The sequence below is a fragment of the Strigops habroptila genome, chromosome 2, assembly GCF_004027225.2.
Source record: "Strigops habroptila isolate Jane chromosome 2, bStrHab1.2.pri, whole genome shotgun sequence".
In the NCBI taxonomy this organism is placed as follows: Eukaryota; Metazoa; Chordata; class Aves; order Psittaciformes; family Psittacidae; genus Strigops; species Strigops habroptila.
In genome coordinates, this window is record NC_044278.2 from 42,335,389 (window position 1) to 42,362,825 (window position 27,437).

The 27,437-nt window shown below is 44.3% G+C and overlaps 1 protein-coding gene across 6 annotated transcripts in view; it reads left to right on the forward strand.

Moving 5' to 3' along the window:
* APOO (apolipoprotein O) overlaps window positions 1-23,375 on the forward strand; it is a 45,443-nt gene extending 22,068 nt beyond the window's left edge. For 2 of the 6 annotated variants that reach the window (XR_003989257.1, XM_030470837.1), the window contains 2 exons: window positions 5,880-5,975; window positions 8,916-9,748. Coding sequence is in view for 4 of the 6 variants with exons in the window: in XM_030470837.1 (XP_030326697.1) it covers window positions 5,880-5,948 (69 nt within the window). In the remaining 2 variants the exon portion in view is untranslated. Of the gene's footprint in view, window positions 1-5,879; window positions 5,981-6,315; window positions 9,749-23,352 lie in introns of those variants that run through there. The other 4 variants (XR_003989256.1, XM_030470860.1, XM_030470846.1 and 1 more) reach the window with 4 other exon arrangements.
* Window positions 23,376-27,437: the final 4,062 nt, after the last annotated feature.

Below are 27,437 nucleotides of genomic sequence, written 5' to 3' on the forward strand. Positions count from 1 at the left end.
CATTTGGTGAAACCATGCCAGAACAAAAGTTGTTATTTTTTGTTTTTGTGACATTCATATTATCATCTTCCTGTTGCTACACAAAGGATTCTTGCAAATAGTCAAGCAAGATATGGGTGGCTCTTCTTGGCTTGTGTTAATTTGTTACATTGCTCATAATTTGATAGTCATAGGTACCACAGCTGTGCATAACTTCATGTTTGTGCAGCAATTTGTCATTGAAATAGATGTGGTATATTAATATTCTGAAGGTTTTATGAAACACAAACCCGTGCCAAGTTGAGGTCACATCAACTGACATCGAAGTTCTGCCAAGAAAGATGAATTCCAGGACCTTCTGCTGCTGCATTTCGAAACACTGTGGCTGGAGCCCCTCCACGCAGCAAGTCAGTCTGATAAGGTTTCGAATATGCTGTTTACAGTATATAGCATTCTGGTATCCTGCAGCTGGCTTGTTGAAGGAGCCAGCTCTTCAGGATGTTGGGATGAAAGCCCTCTGCTAAAACTACATAAGTACCATTAGTAAAAATCAGTGTTCACATCTTTTATTTCCAGAAGGATAAAACCTTTTCCTAATAAGGGACAACAGGAGTAGTTATTCAGCTTCTGTATACTTTATCTCAATATAAAGTGGAAAACTTTTTTCCTACCCTCTCCTCTACTTGGGAGAAGAAGTAGAAATGTAACGATCTTGTTGGGAGGCCAGGTATATTTGAAAGGTTTTATCTTCTGAAAATGTTTTGCTTGCTTGAGTGATCTTTGCTCACAAGAAGTAATTACACAAAAATCAGTGCAATTAGTATTAATGTTTATATTATCAGGTTGTAAATCTTCAGGGGAGGTGACAGTGAAATGGAAGATGTGTCCCTCAAACCTTGTTTATCTTAAACTTAATGTGCAGAATTTTTAGAGAATCGTACCAGCTGATGCTTTTATGCAGCTTTTAGAATGATGTGTTTGAAACCCTTCCGAGGAGCCTTACGTGACATCAAACTTTGATTAATGGGGTTTGCAGTTACAAAGGCTAATGCCCTGCACTGCCTTCAGCTAGTCTGTGTGAGTAACTGGTCCCTTTGCTCTGCCCAATATCATCATTCATGCGAGATCTTTTTCTACATTTCTTCTACACTTGCCTTCTAGTGCCTACAAAAGTGCTGAACTAGCTGAACTGTTAGGCCAGTAAATTGCAGTTTCTCCTCTGCCCCCCCCTCCACAATCTGTCTTTAATACTGGCTGAGTTTGTCAGCTTTAATACCTGCCCTTAGATTGGAGGGATGGACAAACCATAGCAGCTTGAGGATTTTGTGCAACAGTATAAACTGAAGGGCTATAGTTTTCTATACAAAGGATAACAACTTATTTACAGAGAACTGCTTAAAGATCAGTATTTCAGAGCCATACATACCACATATAAATATCTGACAGATCTGGTCCTGTTTGTCAGCTCACTTGATATTTTTGCAGCTTTTTTGCCCTTCCTCTTCTGCCTCTGGTTTCGATGCTTCTGTAATTCGTGCTGTTGCATTGTTCTAGAGGGTTGTGAGCTCTCATTATAATATGACTTCGTCTTCAAGTGACAAGACCATGTGTTACGTCACCAAGTCATGTAAACCCAGTTTTTGTTCCAGACAACAAGCTGATATGTACTGAAACACATGGAAAAACGATTTTCTTCAGTTAGTTCTCACTTTGTTTTGTCTTTATACCACTCAAAGACTTGTGCTGTATTTTCAGCCATGCTGTGTTCTGTCAGTTCCCCTGACACTGAACTGGGTACCCGTTGTTTTTACTGAAGTGACCAAAACGTGGAAAAGCAGAACAGCTCTAGAGCTCTAAAATCACCCTCCTTTTCAGGTCCTCTTCCTTTCTTCATGTGTGTGCTCTTTCCCACTTCAGTCCAAGCAATAATAGGATCTTACAGAAACTGTTGGGTTTGTGTTTTGGTTATGGTTTGGTTCCCCCCGCTGCTGTCTGTCATTTGATTGTTTAAACAGCTCCAGAGATTGAGAGACACTCTTGTGGCTTACTGCTTTGCTTTCATTCCTGCCTGGTCTGTCGATAGAAACCATCTGTGACTTACCAATAATAATATATTTTTTATATATATAACCTATATATGTAGTTATCACACACATAAGATATAAATATTAACAATCTATCTATATGGCTACGTCTGGATATTTTCTTAAGTGCTAGCTGGTGACAGAGTGCTTCCAGGCACAAAGACTGCTCAGCTTTGGGTGCTGGTTTCCTGCACTTGCTCAAAACAAGCATCAGGGGAATTGTGGACCTGAACTTTCCCACTTGAAAGCTCTGGTGAAAGTTATGGTGTCAGTGGAGCTTTACTGTCAGCGTCATAGGCTGTGACTGTAGCAAACTTAAATTGCGTTTAAGTCACTTGTGTTTTGAGCATCCTTTAAAAAACAACATAAGCAGCTGAGAAAGCTTCTTTCCACAGCAAGTGCTTGTAGGACTTGTCTTTGGTAGCTTCTGAACAAGCAAGCAAAAGTTTGGTCATCACAGAATGATAGAATCAACTAGGTTGGAAAAGATACTTTAAGACTATCAAATCCAACCATTACCGCAGGACTGCCAAGACCACCACTAAACCATGTCACTGAGGGCCTCGTCTACACAGTTTTTGAACACTTCCAGGAACAGTGATTCCACCACTTCCCTGCACAGCCTGCTCCAATACCTGATCACTCTTTCCATGATGAAATTTTTCCTAATACCTAGTCTAAACCTCCTCTGGCGTACTGTTCCCTGTCATATGCTCTCCTTTTATTGTTTGGTAGTAAAAACAACAACAGAGTAAACCTCATAAAAATTACTGTTCCTCCTGGATTGGATCCTTGCTCTGGGCAGTGGTGAATTGAAACGTTAAAGGTGGGAAAGACGAGTTGGACTTTTTAAGGGCAACTCTGAGTAATGTTTTTGAAAGTACTTCATATTTCTGAGAGAGTCAAGTTCAAGCTCAACTAAAAATAAGTTGTTATTGATTCACTGGGGGAGGACGAAGAAGGTAAAACCAGTGATGTTCTCTTTATTCAAAGCACACATTGCAAACAAAAGAGGACAGAAGAAAAAGTAAACTATTAATCTGTGAGCCTAGATGAGCCTTTGTTTTTCTTTTGCAGCTGTTGTTATTTCCTGGTGCCCACTTTACCTTGCAAGAGTTTTCCGTAAGCATGAGAGAGACATATACCTACCTTTGGAGTTACAATTGCTAAGGTTAGGTGCTAGTGTAAAAGGGCCTGGCCATCTGCAAGACTTTTTCAAAGGCAGCATCACAAGCTAATTTCTGTACTTGGCTAGGCTGTAATATGAGAAAAAAGCTGCCATGCCTTTGGGGTTTCTGACATTAGGCTGGCTTGGTTTTGGTCATTTTTCTCTGTATGGAAGGAAAATTTTCAGAGAAATCATTGCGATCTTTTTAAGTTTGTTGTTTAAAGTTTAGGTCTTAATGTATCAGTTAGATACTGTGACCTAAGTTGGAGTGTACTGAAACCTTACAAAGAGCATTGCGTACAGTCCCCTTAGTTGAAATATCGTATTAAGTTTCAATTAATGATTTTATTTTCATAATTTTTAATCCTATGGAATCCCAATGTGTTGAGCACTTTACTAATGAATGTGTTATGGAAATTTCTTGCCAGTCACCTGTCAAACTGTCAGAAGCATAATGATGCAAAATGTTTCCCCTTCTGCTGTGGGGTGGAGCTCTGATGCGTGGACTCTTCTGGGCACCCAGACACATTATGGAGCAGTTGTGTGGAGCCAGAACGTAAAAAACTGTCTTGAATATGTGCCTACTTCTAATTATGAGAGAGAGGGCATCATGGCACAGAGCAGGTCTGTCTTCTGGGTCATTGATCTAAACACATTTTTTGCTTCCAATCTGGTTCTGAGTGCGGCTAGAGGACTTTGACACTTTGTTGTAAAATTAGGTGTGTTTATTTCCTACGCCAGCTCAAAGGACATCCTTTTCTGGCTACCCATATTGCTGCTTCATCAGTCTCACTCATGCTCACTCTTTACACAGTGGGCACATACAGTGGATGGCGTCAAAAGAACATCTTAATTGCTAAATCAGTAAATGAGTTTGTATGAGGAATGGCAGTTTAGCAGTGGCTTCAGTTAAATAACTTGGGGTTAGTAGCTGTAGTGAGACAAGCCCTGTGATGAGATCTACTGAGCTCACAGAAACAAAGGAACTGAGCAAGACCCCTGTTTTCCTGTAGGTTTGTGTGTGTTGTTTAGGTGTTCTTTTTCCTCTTTCAGGTCAAATGGGAGGGGGGAGGAGGAAGCTTACTTAGATGGTGTTTGCTTTTTACAAGTTACGACAAGCAAGTGCAGAAACAGAGAAAACTCTGTGAACAACTTATTTTTAGCTCATTTGTTCAGGATTGAGTAATCCTTAAAATGAGGCATCATGAGTCAGATTATTCACTATAAATTGTAGTAAAATGTCATAACTTACATGTTCCTGTACAGAAAAATTACGGAGTAGATCATTATTGTGCAGTGGGTGTAGTTTGTGGGTGTGATTTCCTATACTATGAAATATCCAGGGTAGTGATCAGAACAAAATGGGGTTTTAAAAAGGATTATCTTTTGAAGGTCTTGCCAGGCATATATTAAAATAGAGATCTAAGAATTGTCTTCATAACTGAATTTTGATGTATTGAGTCCATATCCCCAGCACAGCATATGTAAGGTCTCACAGACTTGGTGCTTTATTCATAGTGTTTACTTCGTGCTGGGACATACATCTCGCCCATCCTGTGAAATGTTTGTTTTCCAGTCTCTTCTGGCTTCTTTTGTTACATTTTACATCACATTTAAGTCATATTGGTAAAAATATCTTTTAGAATAAAAAGAAAATGCCATGTAATTTTCATGTGTAAAACTTAAGAATAATTGGGGCTGGGTGCGACCTCCGATCGCTCCCTCCAACCCCCCTGTTCAAAGCAGAGGCAGCTTAGAAGCTAGATTTGGTGGCTTAGGCCTTGTGCAGTCAAGTGTTGAATATTTGCAAGGATGGAGATTCAAAAAGTTCTCTGGAAAGTCTCCTCCAGTCCTCCTGCTGCAGTGTGAGACATTTATATGTTTTTGATCCTTAGATCTCACAGAACTTTGCCATGCTCCTGTGTGTTTTGCTCTGTGTCATTTTGGTGTGAACCTCTGAGAACAGGCTAGCTCTTCTGCATATGTAAATGCCCATTAAGGAACTGTGGATAGCAATTAGGCTCCCCCTTTGTCTGGTCTTCACCAGGCTAAACAGACCCCATCTCTCAGCCTGGCCTTGTGCATCATGTGCTTCAGTCTCCGAGCCATGTGTGGCCCTTTAAGTATTATGTTTTTATTGATATCTACTTAAACTATAATTCAATGCCTGTTTATTACAGCATACTTGGCAAATAGATAGACCAGATGCCCTAACAAGCCTCTCTTCATTCTTCAACTTTATCGTTTATTTCGGGGAAAGTGTGAGAACACTCTCTCAAAGGATACGTACTAAAAGAGACCTATTGTATAAATCCAAACAGAATTCAGAGAATGCAAAACAGCAGCTACTCTGTGGGAATTCATCCTCTGTTATTCGTGCAGGCAAAATGAGTCAATTAAAACATTTCTGTTGAACTACTTGTTCTTTCAGATGCTTTAATTGCTCAGCTAACTACAGGAAGACTAAAATCTAGAAACCGTTTGGGAGAAGATTGTATTTGAGTATATTATACTGAATTAGTCTCATCAACCACTTGACTTTGCAAGGAGTTTTTGTTTCAGCTTTTGAAGAGGGTTTCTGTTCTGGCAAAAACACTAATTGTGGGTTGCGTCAATTTAAATTTTATGTGTACTTTTCCCTCCTCAAGGCTGATGCAGATGGTGACAAGCCCCTGGAAATCCGTGCTGCTTCAAATGAAGAGCGAGCCAAGAAGTAGAACACCAGATCACTTGGTGTCAAGCAGGTAAAGGATAAAGACCGGTAATAGTACGTGGCAAAATAACCTGGAAAAACTGAAGATTTGCAAATCTGACCCACGTAAATTCTTCAATTTTAAAGCATAGCAAGTAAATATCTCTCCTCCCAGGGTTCCGAGTTAATTTAGGAAGGCCTTGTTCATAATGTTGGTTGTTTTCTGGTCTGTTGAGGTTTTTTATTTCTTTCTGATTTCTGCCTCCCATACCGAAACCTCTTTGCCTTCATCACACCTGTGCAGGTATGAAGGAGGGGAAAGAAACCTCTTCCCTGCTGATACATTTTCTCTAATGATTCATCAGTGCCAGTGTACAGCATTTCTCTTACAGATTGTAACAGTCAGTCCGCAACATGCCTTTGACCTTTCATGTTGATGCACCTCCCCAATGAGATGTGCTGCATCAGTTGGGAATGAACGACGGAGGAAATGGAGGCAGCATTTCCCAGTTCTCCAAGCCAGAAACTCGAGTTGAGGCACAGTCTCCTGACTTAGCCACTGGGCTGCTTTCAAACTCAAGCAAGTCCTGTGGTGGTTACTGGTTTTGGAAAAGCAAGAAAACCAAACCCAAAAACATCCTCTCAGCTTTAAGATGGTTCAATTTGATAGGACAAAAATTGCTTTATACTTGAGGCTTATTATTACTAATGATAATGTAATTGGACATCATTTAGTACAAAAAAGCAGATAATGTCTGCTCTGAAATCAGTTGGTAAAGGATGTCATTTCTGAACAGGTTTTCCAGTCGCTCGTCATTGCCCTGTATTGTTTTACATTGTATTAAAGACTGACTTTTCACCAGAAAGTTCCTAGCATTGCAGGGACTCCTCATGATTTTTGTATGCAGTGTTCCATTTACCAGAAAAATCCTGGTTTTTCCTAACTGCTGACTGTGTAAATAGAGTCCTGATTTAGGAAACTGCACCAATTTTTTCTTCCATGCATCATCACCAGTCACAAATGTTTGCAGATGTGATGGAACGCACACATCTACTGAGCAACAGCCTTCCTCTCTTGCACGGTCAGTGTTAAAAGCAAAAGTAGCTTCTAATGTTGTGTTTCCCTTAATATATTGTTAATTGCTATAGCTAATTCTCACAAGGGCAAAGGTATGCTGACTGGCCGATTTACTGAGCCTGTTAGTTTTTCCTTCAGACATACCAATGTAAAGTCTTTAAAAACACCCATTTTCCAAGTATTTTACAAAATAAAAAAGAATTTAAAAAAGGAGTAACAGTGGGGTTGGTTGTTTTTTTTGGTTTTTTGAGTAAAGGTACCCAGGAGAACCAAGAAGAAGAAAAAGCTGTTCTAAATTCACTAAAATATTGTGCTCCTTGTGAACTAGGACATGGCTGCTAAATGATAAAAAGCCAGGAAAGTTGAACTTTTGTTGAAGTGGGACACTAGAAATATCAAGGTTCATTATAAACAAATCTGCAAATAGCTTTTATTTTCTTTTAGCATTTCTTACTATGTAAATATAATTTCAGTTAGGTCTTTATTCACTTTTTGAGATGTTAGTACTTTTTGCTTAAAGCAAAAGTGGGGTGGTGGAAGAACAGGAACAAAAGCTGTCAGAAAGACTTACACTAAAGTTGCTATCCAGATCCTTTGTCTTCAGGATTTTAATCATAGATATGCTCGCGCTTTCTCTCTCTGTATGTATACACACGCACGCGCGCGCACACACACACACACACACACACATATATATATATATAACCGTAACCATAAGTTAAGTTTTGAGGAAAACCTCACTAACAGCTGCTGTCACAGATGTTCACGTGTCTGTTGGGGCTTTTTTAAGAGTGAAGATTGTTGCTCAGGTGCTTACAGTACCTGTCTGCTGCTGGTTTTGAAATGTGCTTGCTCCCCCACGTGCTGTTTCTGGAGGTGGTACATACTGGAACTGCTGGATTTCTGACCTAGTCAGAGTTCAGCTCAGTACCAGTTTTCAGCTGTTCTGCGGGGGTGGCAGTTTGTTACTTCTGCTTGAAATCAAATCCAGTTATTTGACTCCATACCCAGATGTTCTGTTGGATTTGGATGATCCCAAAAGTTGGAGAATGCTGCTGTGATCTTGGAAAAGACACATTTGTTTATTCTGAATGAGATCAGTCCTGAAAGTCTCACTGTATTTCCAACTGTTGGCAATACTCCTGGCTGAATGTGGTTTCTAAAATGAAGACAGTCTCATTTTCCTCAATGATTTGCCACAGCATGGGTTTCTGAATTGTAAATGGTTAGCCAAGGACAAAATCCCTGTGTGTTAGACAGTAACATATCTCTCCATTCCAAAAACCAGCAGCATTGCACCTCCTTTATTGTAGCATGTTTGTCATCAGTAATTATATGCAAAGTACAGCTCAAACCACATCCCATCGTGGGAGAGAAGCAAGCTTTAATTTTATCCAGCTGTTGTGCTGAAGAGTGGTACGGCTTTGTGTTTTTCCATGAAGATAGCATATCTCATTCTCACCCTGCTCAGGTTCCATGTTTATGTAATTCCATTTCTTTGAGTTGAAATACCCTAGGTTTACACCAGAGTAAAGTCGGATTAGGAAAAAATGCATTTGATGGGAATTAAAAAGAATTCTTTTTGAGAAAGTTGGTTTGTTACGTGAGATTCCAGTTGGTATTTTGTTGCTGCAAAATGTTCTCTCTTGTGTATTTCTGTACAGTTCAACTACAGAATCAAATTCTCAAGAGCAGGCATAATCATTAGCGCTCTAATGTCAGTAATATGAGGAGTTAAATATCTTTACTAGTAGTAAATTGGTATTGAGAATGTTCCTCAAATACATTTTGATCAAATTCCCACATCAAAGGAAGAAAGTTTTAACTGCACTTCAACAATGGAAAGAAAAGGCCTATGATATTTAACTCTGCTTTCTCCGTCCTCCCCTCTTTCCCTTCTGTCTTTGGCTATAGGTGAACGTAAAAAATATAGATCTGAGCAAACATTTCCCAAGAAAAAGGAAAACCATCTGAATCCATTTTGATTTTGAATGTGACTAATCTGCCTTCTGCCTCAGGAAAGACTGACGGTGTGCTGCTTGGGCTTCTGGTATGGAAACTGAAAGGACACTATGTATTTTGGGGCGGTCTTGAGACCTCGTCCTCAGTTCTGCAGTGGGACTTACGTCTGCCCATGCTTGTCCCATTGCAGGGTCAGCATTGCAAGTAGCAAGTCTCAAAATTCCCCAGCCTCTTGTTGTTATTTATATATAAAATAAAATTCAGTTACACAAAATGATCCTGTGTTTTTCCCTCCTCCTATTTTCAGTTCGTATAGTTGACCTTTGGGCTGTCTGTGAAAGGTTCTTGAGATGCTGTTGACAATGCCTGTATTTTTTAACAGTGAGGAAAAGCTTAAAGTAGCATGATGTTTTGGCTGACATTAGCTAATATGAATGAGGACAATTACAATGACTCTTGTGTTTTGTCCAAGTCTCCCCCTCCTTTCTATACAAATCTTCTACCTCATCAGTGCCAGCGGGAGGTATATAATGAAGCATCTGTGATTTCCTGTCTAGTAGATGGATGGGAATGGAGCTGTAAATGTTTGTTCTTGTTTCTGCTTGAAAGCACAGCTCAGTGGGAACCAGAATGTTATGGTGGTGGGAACCAGCTATAGAATAACTTGGCTGTTTCCTTATTCTCAGCCAGGGAGGGGAGGAAAAAGTGAAGCGAAGGGAAATACAAAGGGATTTCCAGCATTTTGAAATCATTGCACAATAAAAGCCTTTCATCATTTGTTGCCATTTCCATGTGTGTCTCTTCTGGGGCATGGTGCTTCACAAGTTACTGTAATCCAAGTAGCTCAGAGCATTTAAAGCTGTGTTGGTGAGTCTTAATGTTCCTAAGTTAATCAGAATATGAAGAATGGGGGAAGGATGGAATTAAATGTGTACTTGTTCAAGACATTAGCTTTCTAAAAAGAACAGGGAAGAAAATGCAACATAGATTGGATTCAAAATGCTTTTAAACATCTCTGTAATTAGTTGGTTAGATATTCCAGCTGAGCATATGCCACAGTCTTAGAGGAAAAACCCCAGACCTTGGCAATGCAAATACCAGTCTGTGTGGCCATTATAAAGCAGGCCAACTCTTTTTTAGTACAGGCATAAGGCGTGTGGTTGCCTCAGGCAGAAGAACAGTATCTCCCAACACGTTCAGTGTGTGTTTTTGTGATTGTTTTAGGCTGGTAAAGGTGGATGTCGATTTAGCAAAGGGAGCAGAGTTCTCATGTGGGGTTTGGGGTGTGTGTGTTTTTGTTTTTCACTTTAAATTCACCAACATAGTTCAAACAGGCTTGGGAGGATCAAAGTAGTGTTTTTGTCAGTAGTGGAAAGGAAACTTGGGAAATAGTGGTCATAGCTCTAACTTTCCTGTTACACCACTCCTGCAATATAAGCATAGATTTGTTTCTTCCCTTAAAAATAGGCTTTAGATGCTTGTATTTTTCTTTTCAGTAATATTTGGCATATGCCACATTGGCATTTAAGAACATGGTTACTTGGTAATTCAGGTATTTTCACCCCTAAACTCCACCAAGGTGTGCTTTCCTCATTCTTGTTTTTAATACAGTTGTCAGCTGGTCTGTGTCCTTTTGCTGCCTGGGAGAGCAAAGTGAAAATTATCATGTCCAGTCTGTTTCATTAGCTAATCCTCATTGAAAAAACATGGCTTTTAGTTTTTGTTTACATCTATTTAAAAAAATCCTGGGTTAAATAAGTATCACTTGACTTAAATGCTTTTTGCTTGATCACATCTTCATACTGCATGTTTGCAGTGCTGCTTGAAAATGTCCCAAATGATTGACATCAGAACAGAATGCTTTTATCTAGCAGGAAATGACTGCCTTCGAGCACCTGCATGCACACATGGTGAGGAGATGGTTCCAAACTGTGAGCAAGATAGCCTTAACTGAAGTCCTTTCCTTGTCTTCTGTTTTTTACGAGCACGGGAAACAAAAGTTTCGTGCTGGTGAGAGTGCAAAGAGATCATAAACATTCAACTCGCTTGGCACAGGCTTTCTGACGAGGAACAGGAGAGCAGTTGACCAATGTGCATGTATGTATGTACACTGAGGCACAGATGCATGGAACTAATCTGTGCGTGCACATGTTCTTCTTTGCCAGACTTCGCCTGTGGGTATTACAACATAAGCTAAAACCAGTGTATTCCACACCCAAGGTTCATGTCAACAGTTTGGTCATCCTTCCCCTCGAAGCCTTTTGTCTTAGTAACTTGAGTCTGCAGCTGAGGAAATCATGTTCTCATTGAACATCCTTGGCCATAGCAGCTGTCAGCAGATCTGTTGGGGCCAGGCTGTAGTGCTCTTTCTTGAAAACACGATCTTTAATCTCTGTAGCACGTGAAAGTTGTAGAACTTGAGATCATCAGGTTGGCCTATGCAGCCCTCAGTGCTGCAGTGACAGTTCCTGTGTTAGTTGTCTTAAGTGGACAGCATAGCCTCCCCTTGTGCTAGAAAGAGCATCACCAACCTGGAGTAATCCTGTTGGCACAGGTAAATATGCACAATCTTGCAGCCTTGAGTAAAAACACAGTATTTTGGCACAAATGTTCATTGCAAAAACCTTTAGATTTCTGTTCTAACTGCAGAAGGCCCTGGACACAGACTTACTAAATGGAATGGTTTGGATCATTGTTCATTGCCTCTGTCACCTTCAAAGAGAGCTATAGCTGCAGTACAGTAAAGAGAAAGATTGATATCGAGGGAATCGTATTTTAGACCTAGAGAACAGAATGCCCTGGGAGTTGAAAGGGCTCGCTACTGCTCTGTTTATTAGCCCTGGTGGAAAAATCTCAGTGTGAGCACATTTGCCTCAGAACAGATACGAACTCCTGCTGCATGTGTTTCCTTTCCCCTTTTTTTTAGTTTTGTAAAAGTTATTTCTGTACCTTCCCATGGATCCCAAGTTCCTTGGAAAGCCAGTTTCATGATAATAAACTGCTATTGACAAAGAGCATTTTGGCTCCTCAGGCGTGCTGGGGAAGCCTGCATCGCTTCCTGCTGGACCCTACTGGTTGCAGCATCTTACTGCAGTGTCAGCTATTGCACCTGGATGGCCTGGCAGCTGGCTAGGTCATCCCACTGCTGGGTGTTTATCACAGGTACAAAAGCTGCTTGTTTACAAGGAAAACCTTTGATGATAATATCTTAACTATAAAGGATAAGTTGTTTTACAGAACAGAAGATGTTTCTAATTGCGTAACAACCCCCTGTCCTCTTAACTCTGGACCATTAGCTGAGTCTGGTGTTTTTTTGACTGTGGTCGGCTCTTAAATTGGGTGGGGCTGACAGCTTTCTCAAGGTCTCTCCCTAAGCAACGTTGATACACTGATGCAGTGGTGGTGTTTTCTCTCGTTTCTGGTCAATGCAGTTCATTACTGGCTATCTCTGGTTAAAGACCGGAGTCTGGTCTGGACTTTCATCTTGTGTTGAAGTTCATGGATTCCACGAGAATGCTGTCACGGTCACATTTTCAAGCTGGTGGTGTTGGTAGCCATTGCACTGGTGTTGAAAGCTGGAGAAATCAAAGGTGGGCTCAGGATATCTCTCTCAGCTCATTACCAGTCATCTTCCTCTAAAGATGTCTTTCTGCATGGGAAAGGGAGCTACAGTGCCTGCCCCAGACTGAGCTGTTGGGCTCTCTTGACTCCTGGCCTTTTACTTTTTATTTAAAGGTCTAAATCTACCAACTAACAGGCAAAGCCAGTCAGTCAGGTAGGCCACATCCAGTTCTGGCAGGCAAGTTGGATGCTGGAGGGCTGCGTGCAAGCACCTCATCTCGCTGCAGGGACTTGCTCAGCAACTGTGTGCCTGGGTGAAAGAATAACCTCAGGAGGAGAACCTAATTTCTTCCTTGTTTGGCTGTTAGGATGTGAAGGCCACAGGACCATACCAGCTCCCACAACGGAAATCTTTCAAATCCTGCTGTGTTCTGTGTCCTACATCTGCATCTGAATCTTCCAAGTCTAAACCTGCAGTACCTTTGCTCAACTCCAGGGCACAGCACCCGTGCCTTTGAAGAAGTAATCTCTTTCTTTGAACTGAAAATGAGCCACATCCAGCACTTGGCTGGGAGTGCTGCGGCTCCCTGTGAGCCTGCTGTGACCGTGGGAAGGACAGATGCCCTGAGCAGAGGGGTGTGGTGATGTTCCCTCTGTGCCAATTTGCAGCTTTACCTCGGGGGCATAGAAAAGCTCTACTTTTTCCAGCAATGGGTTGGACACTGAGGCATAAAGGCAGAAGAGTCTTCATGGCTGTATGCAGGCAGCTCTGGAGACAACTCTCACCACCACAGTTTTAGCCCCTTTATTTTTTTTGTTGTTAAAAATTGCGTAGAGAAACATGCACAGTTCCCATATCAAACCTCAGTGAAAGAAAAGGGATTCTTCCCTTCCCCCCATCCCCTGCCCTAGATTAAGTTCACAAATGTCCTTTCTGTAAACTTAGCAAGCTTCAGACTCACTTCCTTTTGTAAGCAGGCCTGAAAGAGCCATTTCCTGATTCGTACAGTGCTCTTGTATGCACCCACTAAGTGCTCATTCATGCTGTGAATCATAAAGGTAACCTCCGTTCAAGGCACTGCTCGGTGCTGTACAGGAAAAAAAGAGTTTTGTTATTCAACACAGCCACTGAAGTCATCGTTTACTGAGGAGCCTCACCAGTGGGGTTTTACTCTTCTGTCTCAAACACATCGTAACTGCCCGAGCTGAAACAGGCTGGCAAAGGCACCAAAGCCAGCCTGAAGGAATATGCTGGCTATTGTGCGCCAGGCTTGACACATTTTTCATATCCTGCCAGAGATGAGGAATGGCATCAGGAGTTGCGAGCGAGTCAGCCCCGGCGCGGTGCCACGCACCGTGCTTATGCAGCAGCCTCGCTGGCAAGCCCAGGCAGGCTCAGGGCTCCGTGCAGCCCTTCCTACACTGAGCTGAATGGAGATGCTGGAGCAAACTCAGCTGCTACCAGCAGCAAAGGACTGACTTTCCTGCCCATGGTTAGGTGGGAGATCAGTGAGGCAGAGGCTGTTGTGTTTATCCCTCCTGTGCTCACCGCCAGGTTCATCTGACAATAAAAGAGATGAGCTGTTACTGGCTGATGGAGGAAGGAAATGTGCATCTGCTCAGCGCTCCCGCATCTCTGCCAAAAGAGAGCGAGCCAATTCATGCATACTGCCGGAGTCCTCTGCCATTTGCAGCTTTTGCACAGCATCCAACTGTACAAGGATGTGTCCCTGGGGCCAAACAACCTTTGGCTGTACTTTTGCCTTGGTGGAATAAGATCAGTGCAATCTATCCTGGTACAAGAGAGCAAAATATACAGATGCTAAAATCAGCAACTGTGTTTTGACCAAGAGGAAAACAGTAAAGGGGAAGAAGTCTTAGCTTGTGGAAAAAAGAGGGAACTCAACATGAATGTGAGCACACCCTCTGTACTACCATGACCCTTCTCAAACTCTTTAAAAATGCAGATGTTTACAGGTTGCTTTTCAGCATTATTGGTTTTACATTATTCTCGTATTTGTAGATGAGGTTAGCCTGCTAAGGAGACTCTCTTGTTTGAGGAATGTTGGAGGAGCACTGGTGTAAAAAAACCCTCAGCTCTGAGCTAGCTCGTGGCTCACACCCAAAAGTAACAGACCCATGGGAGCAAAAAACCGAAGTGATTTTTAGGTTCCTGGTGGGTAAGCTAAGGTGTAACACAGATGTGCTGAACTTGTCACATACCTCAGGCCACAAGTCTCTGAGCTAGGAATGTGCTGTGCTCAGAGCCTGATTTTTGTTCTGGAAGGCTGTAGGTTAACTACCATGAATAAACTTACAGCCATCAATCACAAGTAAACTGCCATAGATGAAATCACAACCACTCAGGAGGTGCGAATTGGTAATTTCAGTTAGTGACCCTGTGCGACTTCCCATATGTTTGTCTTTTCCTTACTGAGTGGGAGCCATGAGGGGAGCAGCTTTCCCTGCATGTGAGTTCTCTCCTCTTCTCCTGCAGCTGACAAACTGCTCTGCCTAAAGGAACGCTGAAAAGCATCGTGTGAAGCACCCAGCTCATCTGCCAGCCCTGGAGGGATGCTCCTGGAGAATGGAAGAGCTCAACACCATCCCTCCCAACTGGAAAAGAGGGATCCTTTCTACCCACATCTACAGGAGCTCAAAGCTGGGGTCCCTAGGCAGAAGATCTTGTAATGTTTCCATGCTTGATCATTGACTTAATTCTCTGCACCAACCTGTTTCCTCTCACCTTTCTCCTCTCACCATGTTTGTGACCCCTCTCTCTGGCAGACTTTCCTGGTTTTGTCTGGAGCACTTCCCTGACTGAGGTTCCTGCTGAGGCCTTCCCAACATTTTTCCCTCACCTTGGTAATTTTCTTTAGGAATTCTGACACCTCATCACCCCTGTTTTCAAGGATTCTCATTTATAGATTCCTCAAGCTCCTTCTCATGTATGGTTACCACTAGCAGCTTTTATCACTGATTTTGGGACAGTGTTTCCTTAAAACCTGGTCAGTTACTCTTTTGGGAGCTGGAGAACATGAAGCTCACTCTCTTTAATAAATACAGTTTATTTTAAACATCAAGGGTTTGAGCCAGGTTAATTTTTAGCAGTGATGGCTGTGCTGGCTCCATGGCCTCTTCTGACCCAGTAGAGGGGGGCCTCAGCTCTGTGCCAGCATGTCTGGAGGACTCCTTGTGCTCCCAGAGCTGTTGTTCCTAAACATGTGGTGCATGGGACCATGGCACATCAGGCAGTGCTAATGTGGGTGCGTGCAGGTTGTCTCCCCACGCTGGCACAGCACCAGTTTCTCCTCCCTTAGGGGAGAGGCTGCAGATGCGGGCTGTCCCTGAAAGCCTGGCCATGGCAGCTCTGCAGCACTTCTGGCACCCTGCAGCCAAAACCCTCTGCAAAGGTGTTACAGCATGTCTTGCATAAAAGAGACATGTTTGAGGGATATGAGTGTTTATTTGTGAAGAGATTGGCATTGCATTTGTTTTTCTAATGCTCACTTTCTTGCTCATGTGAAGGCAATGGTAGGGAAAGCTGTCCTGACTGGCAGATGTGGTGGTACCCTTGAGGGGCAGGTGAGCTCCTCGGATCTGACCTTCCCTCTGTGCCGAATGTGGTGATGAAGGCAATGACAAACCAGAGAAAAAAGAAACCTCAGAGCAAGAGGTGGGAAAAGTGTGCTCTGTGATCTGAAGGGATGCAGTGAAAACCTACATCAGATTTTTTAGTGCTTGCTTTCTGTTACTGAATTTCCCTCCCCACTAGTAAGGACTGTTTTCCTATCTCTCCTTTCTCCCCTTTTGTGTTACCAGCTCAGCAGTAGTGTTGGAGGGGGGCCACACTCTTCCCCCGGCTAAAGCTTAGGGGATATTGCTGTGGGTGACTTCTAGCCCTGTAAGAGGAAAACCTGTTTCTCCCGAGTGCATAAGGCAGGCACCCAACAACATAGCCCTTCAGCCTTATTTCACTCAGTGTGTTACAGTAAGTCTTGTTATAATCACTTTTTCCTGATGTACACTTCTAGTTGCAAAGGGTCTTCACATTATTTATTTTGTGTTGGGGAATAGCCAAGGCTGAGTGCTAATTTGTGTGCAGAGGAGAAACCCTGCTACTAATAAATCTCCTAGTACAGTTTTCTCCTCTCCTTAGGTAGGATTTGTTATTTTCAACAGTATGTTTCATAACAAATGTGAGAACTAGATCAGATCATTAGATTAGATTGAAAGGCAATGCTGAAATGCATATTTCATCATGAGTTTTCTTTTGCTTGCCCAAGGTAATATATTCTTTAAACATTTTGACGTTTAAACATTTTGACTTCAGGAAAAGGAAATTGATATGGGGCTTTTAAAAAAAATCATAGAAAGTAACTTACTTGTAACAAGGCATACAGAAAAGATGCTTGCTTCTCCTGGGATGGAGATTTAGCCATTGATTTATTCATTTGATCTATTTAATTTGTCCTTAAAAAAAAAAAAAAAAGAAAAGAAAAAAAGAGGAAGGGACAAGCAAAACTGTGCTTATTAGGAAGAAGCAGCTATCTGGGCCTCTGCAAGCATGCCCGTGCAATTACAGTGTCCTAATTCTCTTTGTAGATTAACGAGCCTGAGCCATCGATTATCTTACTGAAAACAAAAGTAGACACCCTGAAGTAATATGATAATCCCAGCCCGGTGGTGGTTTTGGATTAATAAATGTTATTAAACACTTTGCTGAAAAGTGAGCCAGGTGTTTTTCCTGGTGCACGCTTGAAGGCTACAGCTGTATCTCATCACCTTTTGGCAGCCACAGCAGAGGTGAGGATTTCCTGCTGAACGCTGCGTTACCTGGGCATTATTTATGCTCAGGTGAGTCAGTGAAATGAGGGGTTGTTGCAGGGCGGGAAAGGACAGATAAAACCAAGTGTCGCGGGGCCTCTGACTACAAAGAAACTGGCAGGTGTCAGGTGCCCAACTGGTATTTTTAGGGCTCACTTGCAGGAAGCTGGTATTGCAGGCAGAGCTGGTGCGAACTCGTGGCGTCAGGCTGCATCAAGGCCTCTCACAAGGTGGTGGCCTGAGGAAGGTGGTCCTGAGTTGATGCTGAGACCCCACGCACTGTATGTCAGGACAACTTGGGCAGCCCAGGAGCTTGCTGCAGGGTCTCCTGCCCTTTTTCTAAAACAGAAGGCAAGAAAAGAAGCCCAAATGGTGCCCAGCCACCCCCTGCCCTTCAGGAAAAGACAGGAGATGGGCTCCCTGTAAGCTAACAGTTGCACTGGAGACTTGGCTCAGCCATCAGACAGCCTTGCCACAGGGCTCAGCAGGATATGGGCTCTCCTTCCATGCCAGAAAGCCCTGTAACACTTGCAGGGATGCAAGCAGCAGGTACTGGCTGTGGCCAGGGCACTCTGGGGCTATTGGTCCTTTTCGAGCGGATCAGCTCCTAGACTCCCTGCTGGGTACACACCGGGGCTGCTGAGCAGAGTGTGTCTTTATTGGCTGGGCAAAGGACACCCAAAACACAGCACCTGGTTGCAGTGAGCAGCAGTTCCGACAACAGAAGGTATAGTACACATTTGTTACTAGTGGTTGTAAAAATCTCTTATTTAACGCTCTAATCATGCAGTTGTTTTTACAGTTGCTTAAGAATAAAACAGAATAAATTATGCATAAATACAGTGTTTAGTGTCTTCAACAGCCTTTCTGTGGTATTTCTTGTGAGACTAGAACAGAACAGAACTATTTCAGCTGGAAGGAACCTACAAGGATCATCTAGTCCAACTGCCTAACCACTTGAGGGCTGACCAAAAGTTAAAGAATATTATTAAGGGCTTTGCCCAAATGCCTCTTAAACGCTGAGAGGCCTGGGGCATTAACCACCTCTTTAGGAAGCCTCTTCCAGTGTTTTACCCTCTCAGTAAAGAAATGCTTCCTAATGTCCAGTCTAAACCTCCCCGGCACAGCTTTGAACCATTCCCATACATCCTGTCACTGGATCCCAGGGAGAAGAGATCAGGACCTCCTTCTCCACTTCCCCTCCTCAGGAAGCTGCGGAGCATAATGAGGTCACCCTTCAGCCTCCTTTTCTTCCAAGTATACAAGCCCAAGCAGTCCTTAACTGCTCCTCATAGGACATTCCCTCCAGTCCTTTCGTGAGCTTTGTTGCTGCCCTCTAGATGTATTCAAGGACCTTCACATCCCCGATTTATTGTGGTCCCAGAACTGCACACTGTACTCAAGGTGAGGCCGCACCAACAATAAATACAGTGGGATAATCACCTCTTCGGACTGGTTACACTATACTTTCTGCACTCCTGATGTAGTTTGCCCTCTTGGCTGCCAGGGCCCGCTGCTGACTCCTGTTGACCCTGCTGCCAACCAGCACCTCCAGGTCCCTTTCCGCAGGGCTGCTCTCCAGCCTCTCCTCTCCCAGTTTATACTTGTGCCTGGCATTATTCCATTCTAGGTGCAGAATCCAGCATTCCAACTTGTAGAATTTCATCCATTAATCATAGCCCACTGCTCTAATCTATCTAGATCCCTCTGCAAGGCATCTTCTCCCCTCAGAGAGTCAACAGCACCTCCCAGTTTAGTATTGTCAGCAAACTTGCTAATGGTGCATTCAGCTTCTGCATCCACACCATTGGTAGAAATACTGACCAGAATTCAGCCAGTTCTTCACCCAGTGCACCATAAACCTACTCATCCCGCAGTTGGACACGGTCATTAGAAGTTCACCATTACTCCTTTAATGGAAACAACACAAAAACCTTAATAGTGACTTAATGCACTATTTATGCACATTATCACTCAGGTACTGTATTTACTGGGAATGAAGTAAAATTCCACTATATTTCATGAGAAAAGTCTTGTAACTATAGCTAAGAAGAGGGACTCACGTACACATGCTCACTCACGCATTACATGAGTCACACATAACTATGAGGCTATGGGATTTAATAAACTACACTGAAGAAAAGGGGATTTAGTTAATGGTGGCAGCTCTGCTGGCTGCTCATGGAGGTCGCTCCCAGGTGCCGCAGTGAGGGCTGATGCAAGGTCAGCCCTGAACACCCTTCTGGCTGTGCTCACCCGGCCCCGGGGACACCCCGGTGCTCTCCCCAGACACGGGTGTGCAGGCCCAGCTGCTTGGCTAAGATGGTGGCCGAGTTTGTAGGGTTTTGGTTAAAGAGGGTGCCTGCAAACAGGATTTACATTTCATGCCAGCTGTGTGGCAGAAAGCTGTTTTGGGAACACTCGCTGTTTCACTGCAGGGCAATGTATAAAACTTGGTGTATGTTTTACACAGTGTGCTGGCATGCAGCCTGTGAGACGGGTACCCAAGTGTGTGTCCATGGCCCCATGTCACATTCAGGTCCAAAAGTCTCTTCAGAGGAGACACTTCCTTGTCTGAAGGAGAAGCGTGAGCTACTTCTCCCTGTGATGTAAAATGGCCGCCGAGGGGCGCAGCAGTGGAGTAGAGCCACTGCCAGCCCTCCCCTGCCCTCAGCATGCCTAGGCCTTCCCGATGGCCGGTCAGGTGCCCCAACGCCTGAGGAGGGACGAACCCACGCCTGCTCCCCATGTCTTCCCATGTTCATCTCAGCGGGTTTCTCCTCTGTCATGCTCCCACCATGGACCACGGCAAGCCTGCAGCCATGACTGAAGTTTTCACGTCCCGCAGGCGCTAAATCTGTCTGCCACAGCTCAGCCCTGCTGCAGAGAAGCTGTCTCTCATGAAACCAGGCTCTTCCCAAATACTGTTTGCCATGTCATGAGATTGCTGGGGTCCAGCCTCACTAGAAAGGGACATTGTTTGAGCTTTGACTGTCAGTGGCATGTGTCTGCATGGTGTGTCATCTGGCGCTGAGCCTGCAGATGTTCCCCATGCTGCAGCTGGGCAGGTTTTGCTGGCTGCAGTTGCACCAGAGACAACGCTATGAGACTTCAAGACTTGGAGTTGTTTGTGATCATTTCCACAGGCAGCCCGGGGAGTACTCAGCGGGACCTTCAGCACAGGTCAAGTGCTTGTGCATCAAGGGCTAGAGGGCTTTCAGCCTCTCACATGCCCCTCCGTCCTGCACCAGCTCCCACAGAAACCCCTCTGAAACAGCAGATGCTGTTTTGAGCTGCATAAAGACCACTATGGCTGAACTTAGATCATGAAACAGAAGGACCAGCTGCAAGCACCACTGTCCCCATAATGCTAGGGCTATGAAGCATGCCCAGCCAGCTGAGGGGCTGGGGCTTCACCTCAGCGAGTAGGGAGGGCTGGCCCAGCACAGCCCACAGCATACTTGTATTTCTAACCCTTCCGTTGCAAGCTGCACACGGCATGCAACTTCATATTTGTTATGTTTTTTTAATTCTGCAAACAGGAGCACCTGATGCTTTATATTTTAAATGAAAGAACCATTGATTCTTGTACCCCAAGGGCTAAACAGCTTCTCTAAGAATAGCAGATCAGAACAGGAGACTTAGCTTCTCTAAGTCATGTCCTCCTCTACACCTCATGAACACTTCTTGCTTTTTGACTTGTGTTAAGAGGAGCTTTGACTTTTGCAGTCCTGAGCCTATTCCAGGAAATATACTAGCTGAGTAAACCAGAGGAAGAATGACAAATTTCTGTAGTGTTTTGTCACTGCTGATGTCACTTTCTTGGTTGTCTGACAACAGTGACAGAAAATGAACCCTGCTGTATCTTGAGCTGGTTTAAGTCAAAATTGGTGGGAGGAGAAGAGGGATAGAGGGGCGGCCATAAGGGGTGAGGGATGGTTGTGAGGGGAGATTGTGGGGGGAGAGCAGGGGCAGCCATGGGATGTGAGGATGGCCATGAGGGGAGAGCAGAGGCAGCCATGGGATGTGAGGGGCGGCTGTGAGGGGAGAGAGGGGGTGGCCGTGGGATGTGGGAGATTGCCATGCGGGGCAGTTGTGAGGGGAGATCATGAGGAGACGTCATGAGGGGAGATCAGGTGCAGCCATGAGGGGTGAGAGGTGTCCATGAGGGGTAAGGGGCAGCAGATATACAGTGTGGGCCACTACGAGAGGGTAAATGAGGGGTGGCTGTGACTGGAGCTCGTGAGAGGCAGCCATGAGGGGAGATCAGTTTGCCCTTAGTAACATGGTTTAGTGGTGGGCTTGGCAGCCTTGGGGTAACAGTTGGGCTTGATGATCTTAAAGGTCTTTTTCAACCTAGTTGATTCTATGATTTTATGAGAAACCAGACGTAAGTTGGGAAGCCCCAGCTGCCTGGACTGTGCTGGAGAGGCACATGGCTATGGGCGCGTAGAAGCAAACCTGGTCCTGCCTGGGAGGGAAGCAGGGATGTCTGAGCATGTTGAACTGCAGGGGTGAAAAGTGCTTTGGCTTTTAACAGCAGAAAATAATAGCTCATTAACGCCAAGCCCAAATGGCAAGAAAAAGAGCTCTGGGGTTCTGATTCCCCGCAGGACTTCTGTAATCAAATTTCAGTCAAATCTTGTTGATGGCAAACTCAGCATGGAAATGCAGGGTCATTTTATTGCTTTCCTGTGCTGAGAAGGTAGTCAACTGATGCCTATAAATTTTGATTATTTGCTTATGAAAAGTTTGTTGTTCCTTTTTTTCCTCTGGGATATTTTCCCCTTTGTCCGCACTTCAGCGTCATTTGGACCAGCTGTACTTTGTAATGTGGTGGACTTTGTTTTATCAGCCTTTTTTATAATCTGACAGCTTTCAGAGATATGTAGTTTCATGGAATGAGTGTGCTTCCTTGACTGGCTAATGAACAACATACGCTGACCGCTACCATCCTTTGAATTTTCAGCTAGTTTTGTTTTTGTTTAAAACTGGATTAATATAGTGTTATTTCTTAAATGCTGGCACTTGTTACTGCCTCTGTCTGCTAGTTCTGCCTGTTGCTCTTCAGCAGTGTATGATTTCTGCTCTTACACCACTAAATCCGGTGCTTGCTAATCCACTGATTAATGGCTAATGAGATCAATGGGAGGTAAAAACAATCTAGAAATTATTAACATATCCCAGAAGTCTACCTCTGAGACTTATGATTTTGCAAAATAAAAGCCTTCTAGTTCCTTATGATTATATTTACCTGGACAGAATGAAGCCTAAGCCGTTTCCCTTGATGCCATTTCCTCTGTGGGGCTTCCCATGGCAGGGTATGTGGTCAGCCCCTGCACCTGGCATGCCTTCACCCCTGCAGACCCCTCTTCCTGCCTCTTTTTTCCTTTACATTTCCCACCCCAATGGCAAAGCCACAACCCTGTACAGGAGATTATTACCTCTAGGGATGGTGAACTCAGGTTTTGATCCTTCCCTCCACATGAAGGCTGAAAAAAAATGGTAATAATAAAAAAGACCCATGTTCCCGCAACTGTAGCTAAAACGTGTTCAGCCTATGTGGTGGGAAATGTTCTTTTACATCTGTGGTAGCTCGTGGTAGGAAGGTGGCTGGGGAGAAAGAATGAAATTGTACCATATGAACTGATTGCAAAAGGCACAAGACTATAGACAAAAACTGTGAGTCCTTTTGTTTCCTCCTGTACAAGCTGTGCAGTGGTGTTTCTATGCTGGTGACTGAAAAAGGTCAAATGTGAAAGTTCAGGGACAGGGTGAAGAGCCCAGACTGGAGTTTGCTCGTCATGAGAGCAATTAGAGGAAGACTGTTCAAAGGTACCTGTTCAAGGGTGCTTAATCATAGGAGCCATCTTTGAAAAACTCTCACCCTGCACTTTTACCAGTGTGTTTTGAAAACACCACTGCAATATTCAGGTTACTTGGAAACACCGATGGGCTTTCAGGTGGAAAGCTACCATCTCTCTCATGCATTTTTCCCCAGCTGGAGGAAGGTTCTAGTAGGAATTTCTTGGGCTCATGTCTATTCCGTGCATGGTGCTCCTGGGAGGTGATTTGGAAGATGTGAAGCCGCCTCATCATGCTGTACAGCAAACTTTCAGGAGAGGACGGGCACCTGCTTTCCTCTTATCAAAGAATGTTTTTTTTAACCTGTTTTGGAGGAGAAGGAAAACAGAGCTCAAGAAAATGGAGCTGCCTTTTCCCTTAGAGTAAACCGACTAGCTGACACCTGCTGTGTGAACAATGGGAATACACAAAGGTCCAAATGCAAATAAAGAGAACTATTTAACTTAGATGAGTTTCTGCAATTGGTGTTTGTTTTTCATCCTCATGACTAATTATCCTGTGGGGCTTTTTATTTCCTGCTTTGGCCTCCAGTAGATCTGTGAAATGAAACCGAAACTGGTTTGAAGATGAAATTCACCCCTCACACACACACCGTCCCCTCCTCCTATTTTCAGTAGAGGTGTGTACCTGTGCTTTATTCTGTTATCAACCACGGTGAGCATTTCTGATTGCAGAAGTTAGAAGACAGTGGGGTGAGGCACTTGTGCCAGGCTGTGCTCCTGCACAAGAGCCCACGTTCACCACCTTCACCCTTACACCCTCTCCTCCACAAGCTCCCTATGGAGACTAGTCTGAGCTCCTGGTGGGCTCTAAAGCCCTCCATCAAGGTTGCACTTGCCAAAAACGTGCTCGACAGCAAAAAGTTAGGTCTTGGAGGGAGAAGGAAGAGTCCTGGGAGTCATGCCTGGATGGTGAAGTTACAGCCTGCTTTGTGCTTGCAGTGAGATATTGAATGTTACTGGCAAGCATGCTAGTCGTGTGTTGCTTTATTTCAGGTAGCAGCTAATGCCTTTACTTACATTGTGGCCACTTCTCTGAAACGTGAGTTCCAAACAAATTAAAAAAAGGCATTTAAGCAATCCTGCCCAGGCAAGCAAAACAACTGGGCAGCGCCAAGTCAGTTACGTGAGATGAATTCTTTAAACCAAGGCAAAAAGACACACACTGCAGTTTTCACCAGTGCTGCCATCAGTCGTGTATACATGTGTGTGTGCATTCCTTCAGCTCAGCTTTTGCCCCCCCAAGGTTTGTGGAGAGAGAGCCCAGAGAAGCAAGGGGAAAAAGGAAGGTAGCAAGGTGGGTTTCTGTCTCCTTTCCCAGGTAACAGGTAATAGGACGAGAGGAAATGGCCTGAGGTTGCTCCAGGGGAGGTTTAGTTTGGATCTTAGGAAACATTTCTTCACCCAAAGGGTTGTCAAGCACTGAACAGGCTGCCCAAGGAAGTGGTTGAGTCACCATCCCTGGAGGTATTTAACAGACATGTAAATGTGGCCCTTAGGGACCTGGTTTAGTGGTGGACTTGGTAGTGTTGGGTTAACAGTTGGACTTGATGATTTTGAAGGTCTTTTCCAACCTAAAAGATTCTGTGATTCTATGATTCTAAATAAACCTTGTGGTCAGCCCAAAGAAAGAGAGGCATGAAGCATACCTCCGGGCTAGCCTCCAGCCTCAGGTAACACGTGACGGTTTCCTGCGTCCCTGCTCCATATGTAGCTGGTGTTTTCCCTGCAGCTGGGACCTCCGCATTCAGCTGGCCAGGCTCCAGGATGGCAAGGCTTCCAAGACAAAATGCCACATGCAGGAATGCATTGAAGTACGTATATACTCTTTGGGGGAAAAGTTTGCATTGGAGTTTTGAATTAGGTTGAGAGAAAAGGCTCTTTAAAAGAAGAAGAGAGGGGGAAGGGTTGTTTTTCTTGCAAATATTATGTTTTAACTCAAATCATGTAGACAAGCTTCATTCCGTGCTGTTGCTATGGCTGTGGCTCGGGTCACTGTGCAGGAGCTTGTGAGACGGAAAACATCAAGCAGAGAGGGGGCAGCGAGCCCAGTGCTCCTTCTTGCAGCCGAGTATGGCCCTCTGCTGTGTCACCTGGCCTCAGGTTTGTCCAAGGCCACCTTTCCTTCCGCAGCTGATGGGAACGTGGAAACTGCAACTGCAAAGTCTTCTGCTGGCTGGCTTGGGGTAAGGAGAACTTCCTGGGTCATGAGCTTGAGAGCAAGAGCAAGGAGGATCTTTCTTTGCACCTCATCTCCTGGAGATGGTATTAGGGCTGTGACAACACCTGCTCCCTAACTCTTCCCCAGGGGAAGGCACACTGCAGTGAGGAAATAGGGTAACACAGAAGGCTGACATACCTGCAGGCTTTACGCGAGCCCTGTGCCTGTGCTGTGATGGATTCCCACTGAGAATCCATCGAGGGAGGTGATTTTGCCCCTCTACTCTCCTCTTGTGAGGCCCCACCTGCAGTACTGTGTTCAGCTCTGGGACCCCCAACGTAAGAGGGACCCTGGACCTGTTGGAGCGAGTCCAGAGGAGGCCGTGAAGATGATCTGAGAGCTGGAGCACCTGTCCTACAGGCTGAGACAGGCTGAGAGAATTGAGCTTGTTGAGCCTGGAGAAGAGAAGACTCCAGGGAGACCTTAGAGCAGCTTCCAGTACCTAAAGGGGCCTACAAGAAATCTGAAGAGTGACTTTTTACAAGGGCACGTTGGGATAAGACAAGGGGGAATGGCTTTAAGCTGAAAGAGGAGAGTTTTAGATTAGATACTAGGAAGAAGTTCTTCCCTGTGAGGTTGGTGAGGCACTGGCACAGGTTGCCCAGAGCAGCTGTGGCTGCCCCATCCCTGGCAGTGTTCAAGGCCAGGTTGGACAGGGCTTGGAGCAACCTGGTCTAGTTGGAGGTGTCCCTGCCCATGAAAGGGAGGTTGGAACTAGATGATCTTTAAGGTCCCTTCCAACCCAAACCATTCTATGATTCTATGTTGTGATACCAGCGAGCAGCTTAAAGCGTACTGGTGTTGCTTAACCCCAGACATACACTCACACTGCACCTTGGTGGTGTGATCGTGATCCTGGAAATGAAGAAAGTCAAGCCAGATGATGTTTCTCCCATGTCTAAACCACAGAAATACTCTGCTGTACATCTGGACTGTAGTTACAGAGTCACTCTGGTCCCCCAGAAAGGAGAAAAAAGAATAATTATTGAGTGGATTTAAAATTGGTCTTTTCTTGAGACATTACCACACCACTGTGTCAGAGACTCTGTTGCCAAAACTGTGAGAATATTTCTGCTGTTTTTAAACTGCCTACCTCTTAGTAGGAACTCAGTGAAAGTAACGTCTGAAAGGTTAGTCCCTGTCTTTACTTTCACATGTGAATGTTTAAAATTATCACAGCTGACTAGAAAAAGTCTTCTCATTTAGTACTGCCTCACTTGTTTTCCCTGACTCCCTGAGAATCTGTTTCAGCAGAATTTGTTTAGAAAATGCAATGGTAAACTGCATTGGCAGAAAATGATGACCAAGACACAATAAACACTTTTAAATTGATTGAAAATTTGACTAAGCTGCTTACTTTCCTAATTATAATGCCTAATTAGTTGGCTTGTTCCATTCAGTCATGCAGCTTTGATAGCCTTTATTGTGCTCCAGAAGTCCGGGGCCTGAGATTTAAGCAAGTCTGTCCTAGATATCTAATGAACTGTTAATTTGAAAATAAAAACATTCTTAAACTGCTCTACTAGTAATCACCTTCTGGATTGATACACAGAGCCAAAAGCACTGTGTAAAATAGCTTCAAAACAGACCCTGCTAGGACTGAGATGCACGAGTAGGTTGCTGTTGCTCACAGAGCTGCCAGTGAAGTTACTGCAGCTTCACCAGAGAGAAGATATGACATCCCGATGCTCAGCGAGAGCCGCTGGAGACCATCTCGCCCTTCCTATACCACCTCCAGCACTATTTCCTGGGCTGGTTCACTGGGTGTGCTTACTCTCACCTGCACTGGCCTACTGAATTGCAGAAGAGGACAGGCTCAGCAAGTGCAAGTTGGGCAGTCTGTAGCCTCGCATTTCATCTACTGGCAGGCAAGAGACACATATCCTGCTCCCCTCGGGCAGGAAAGGGAGTTGAGCCGCAGGCTCCTATGCTCAGCAGCTGAGGTGCTGCACAGGCACAGGGAGTGTCTGCAAGTGACTGTCTCTTATGCAGAACCTGATC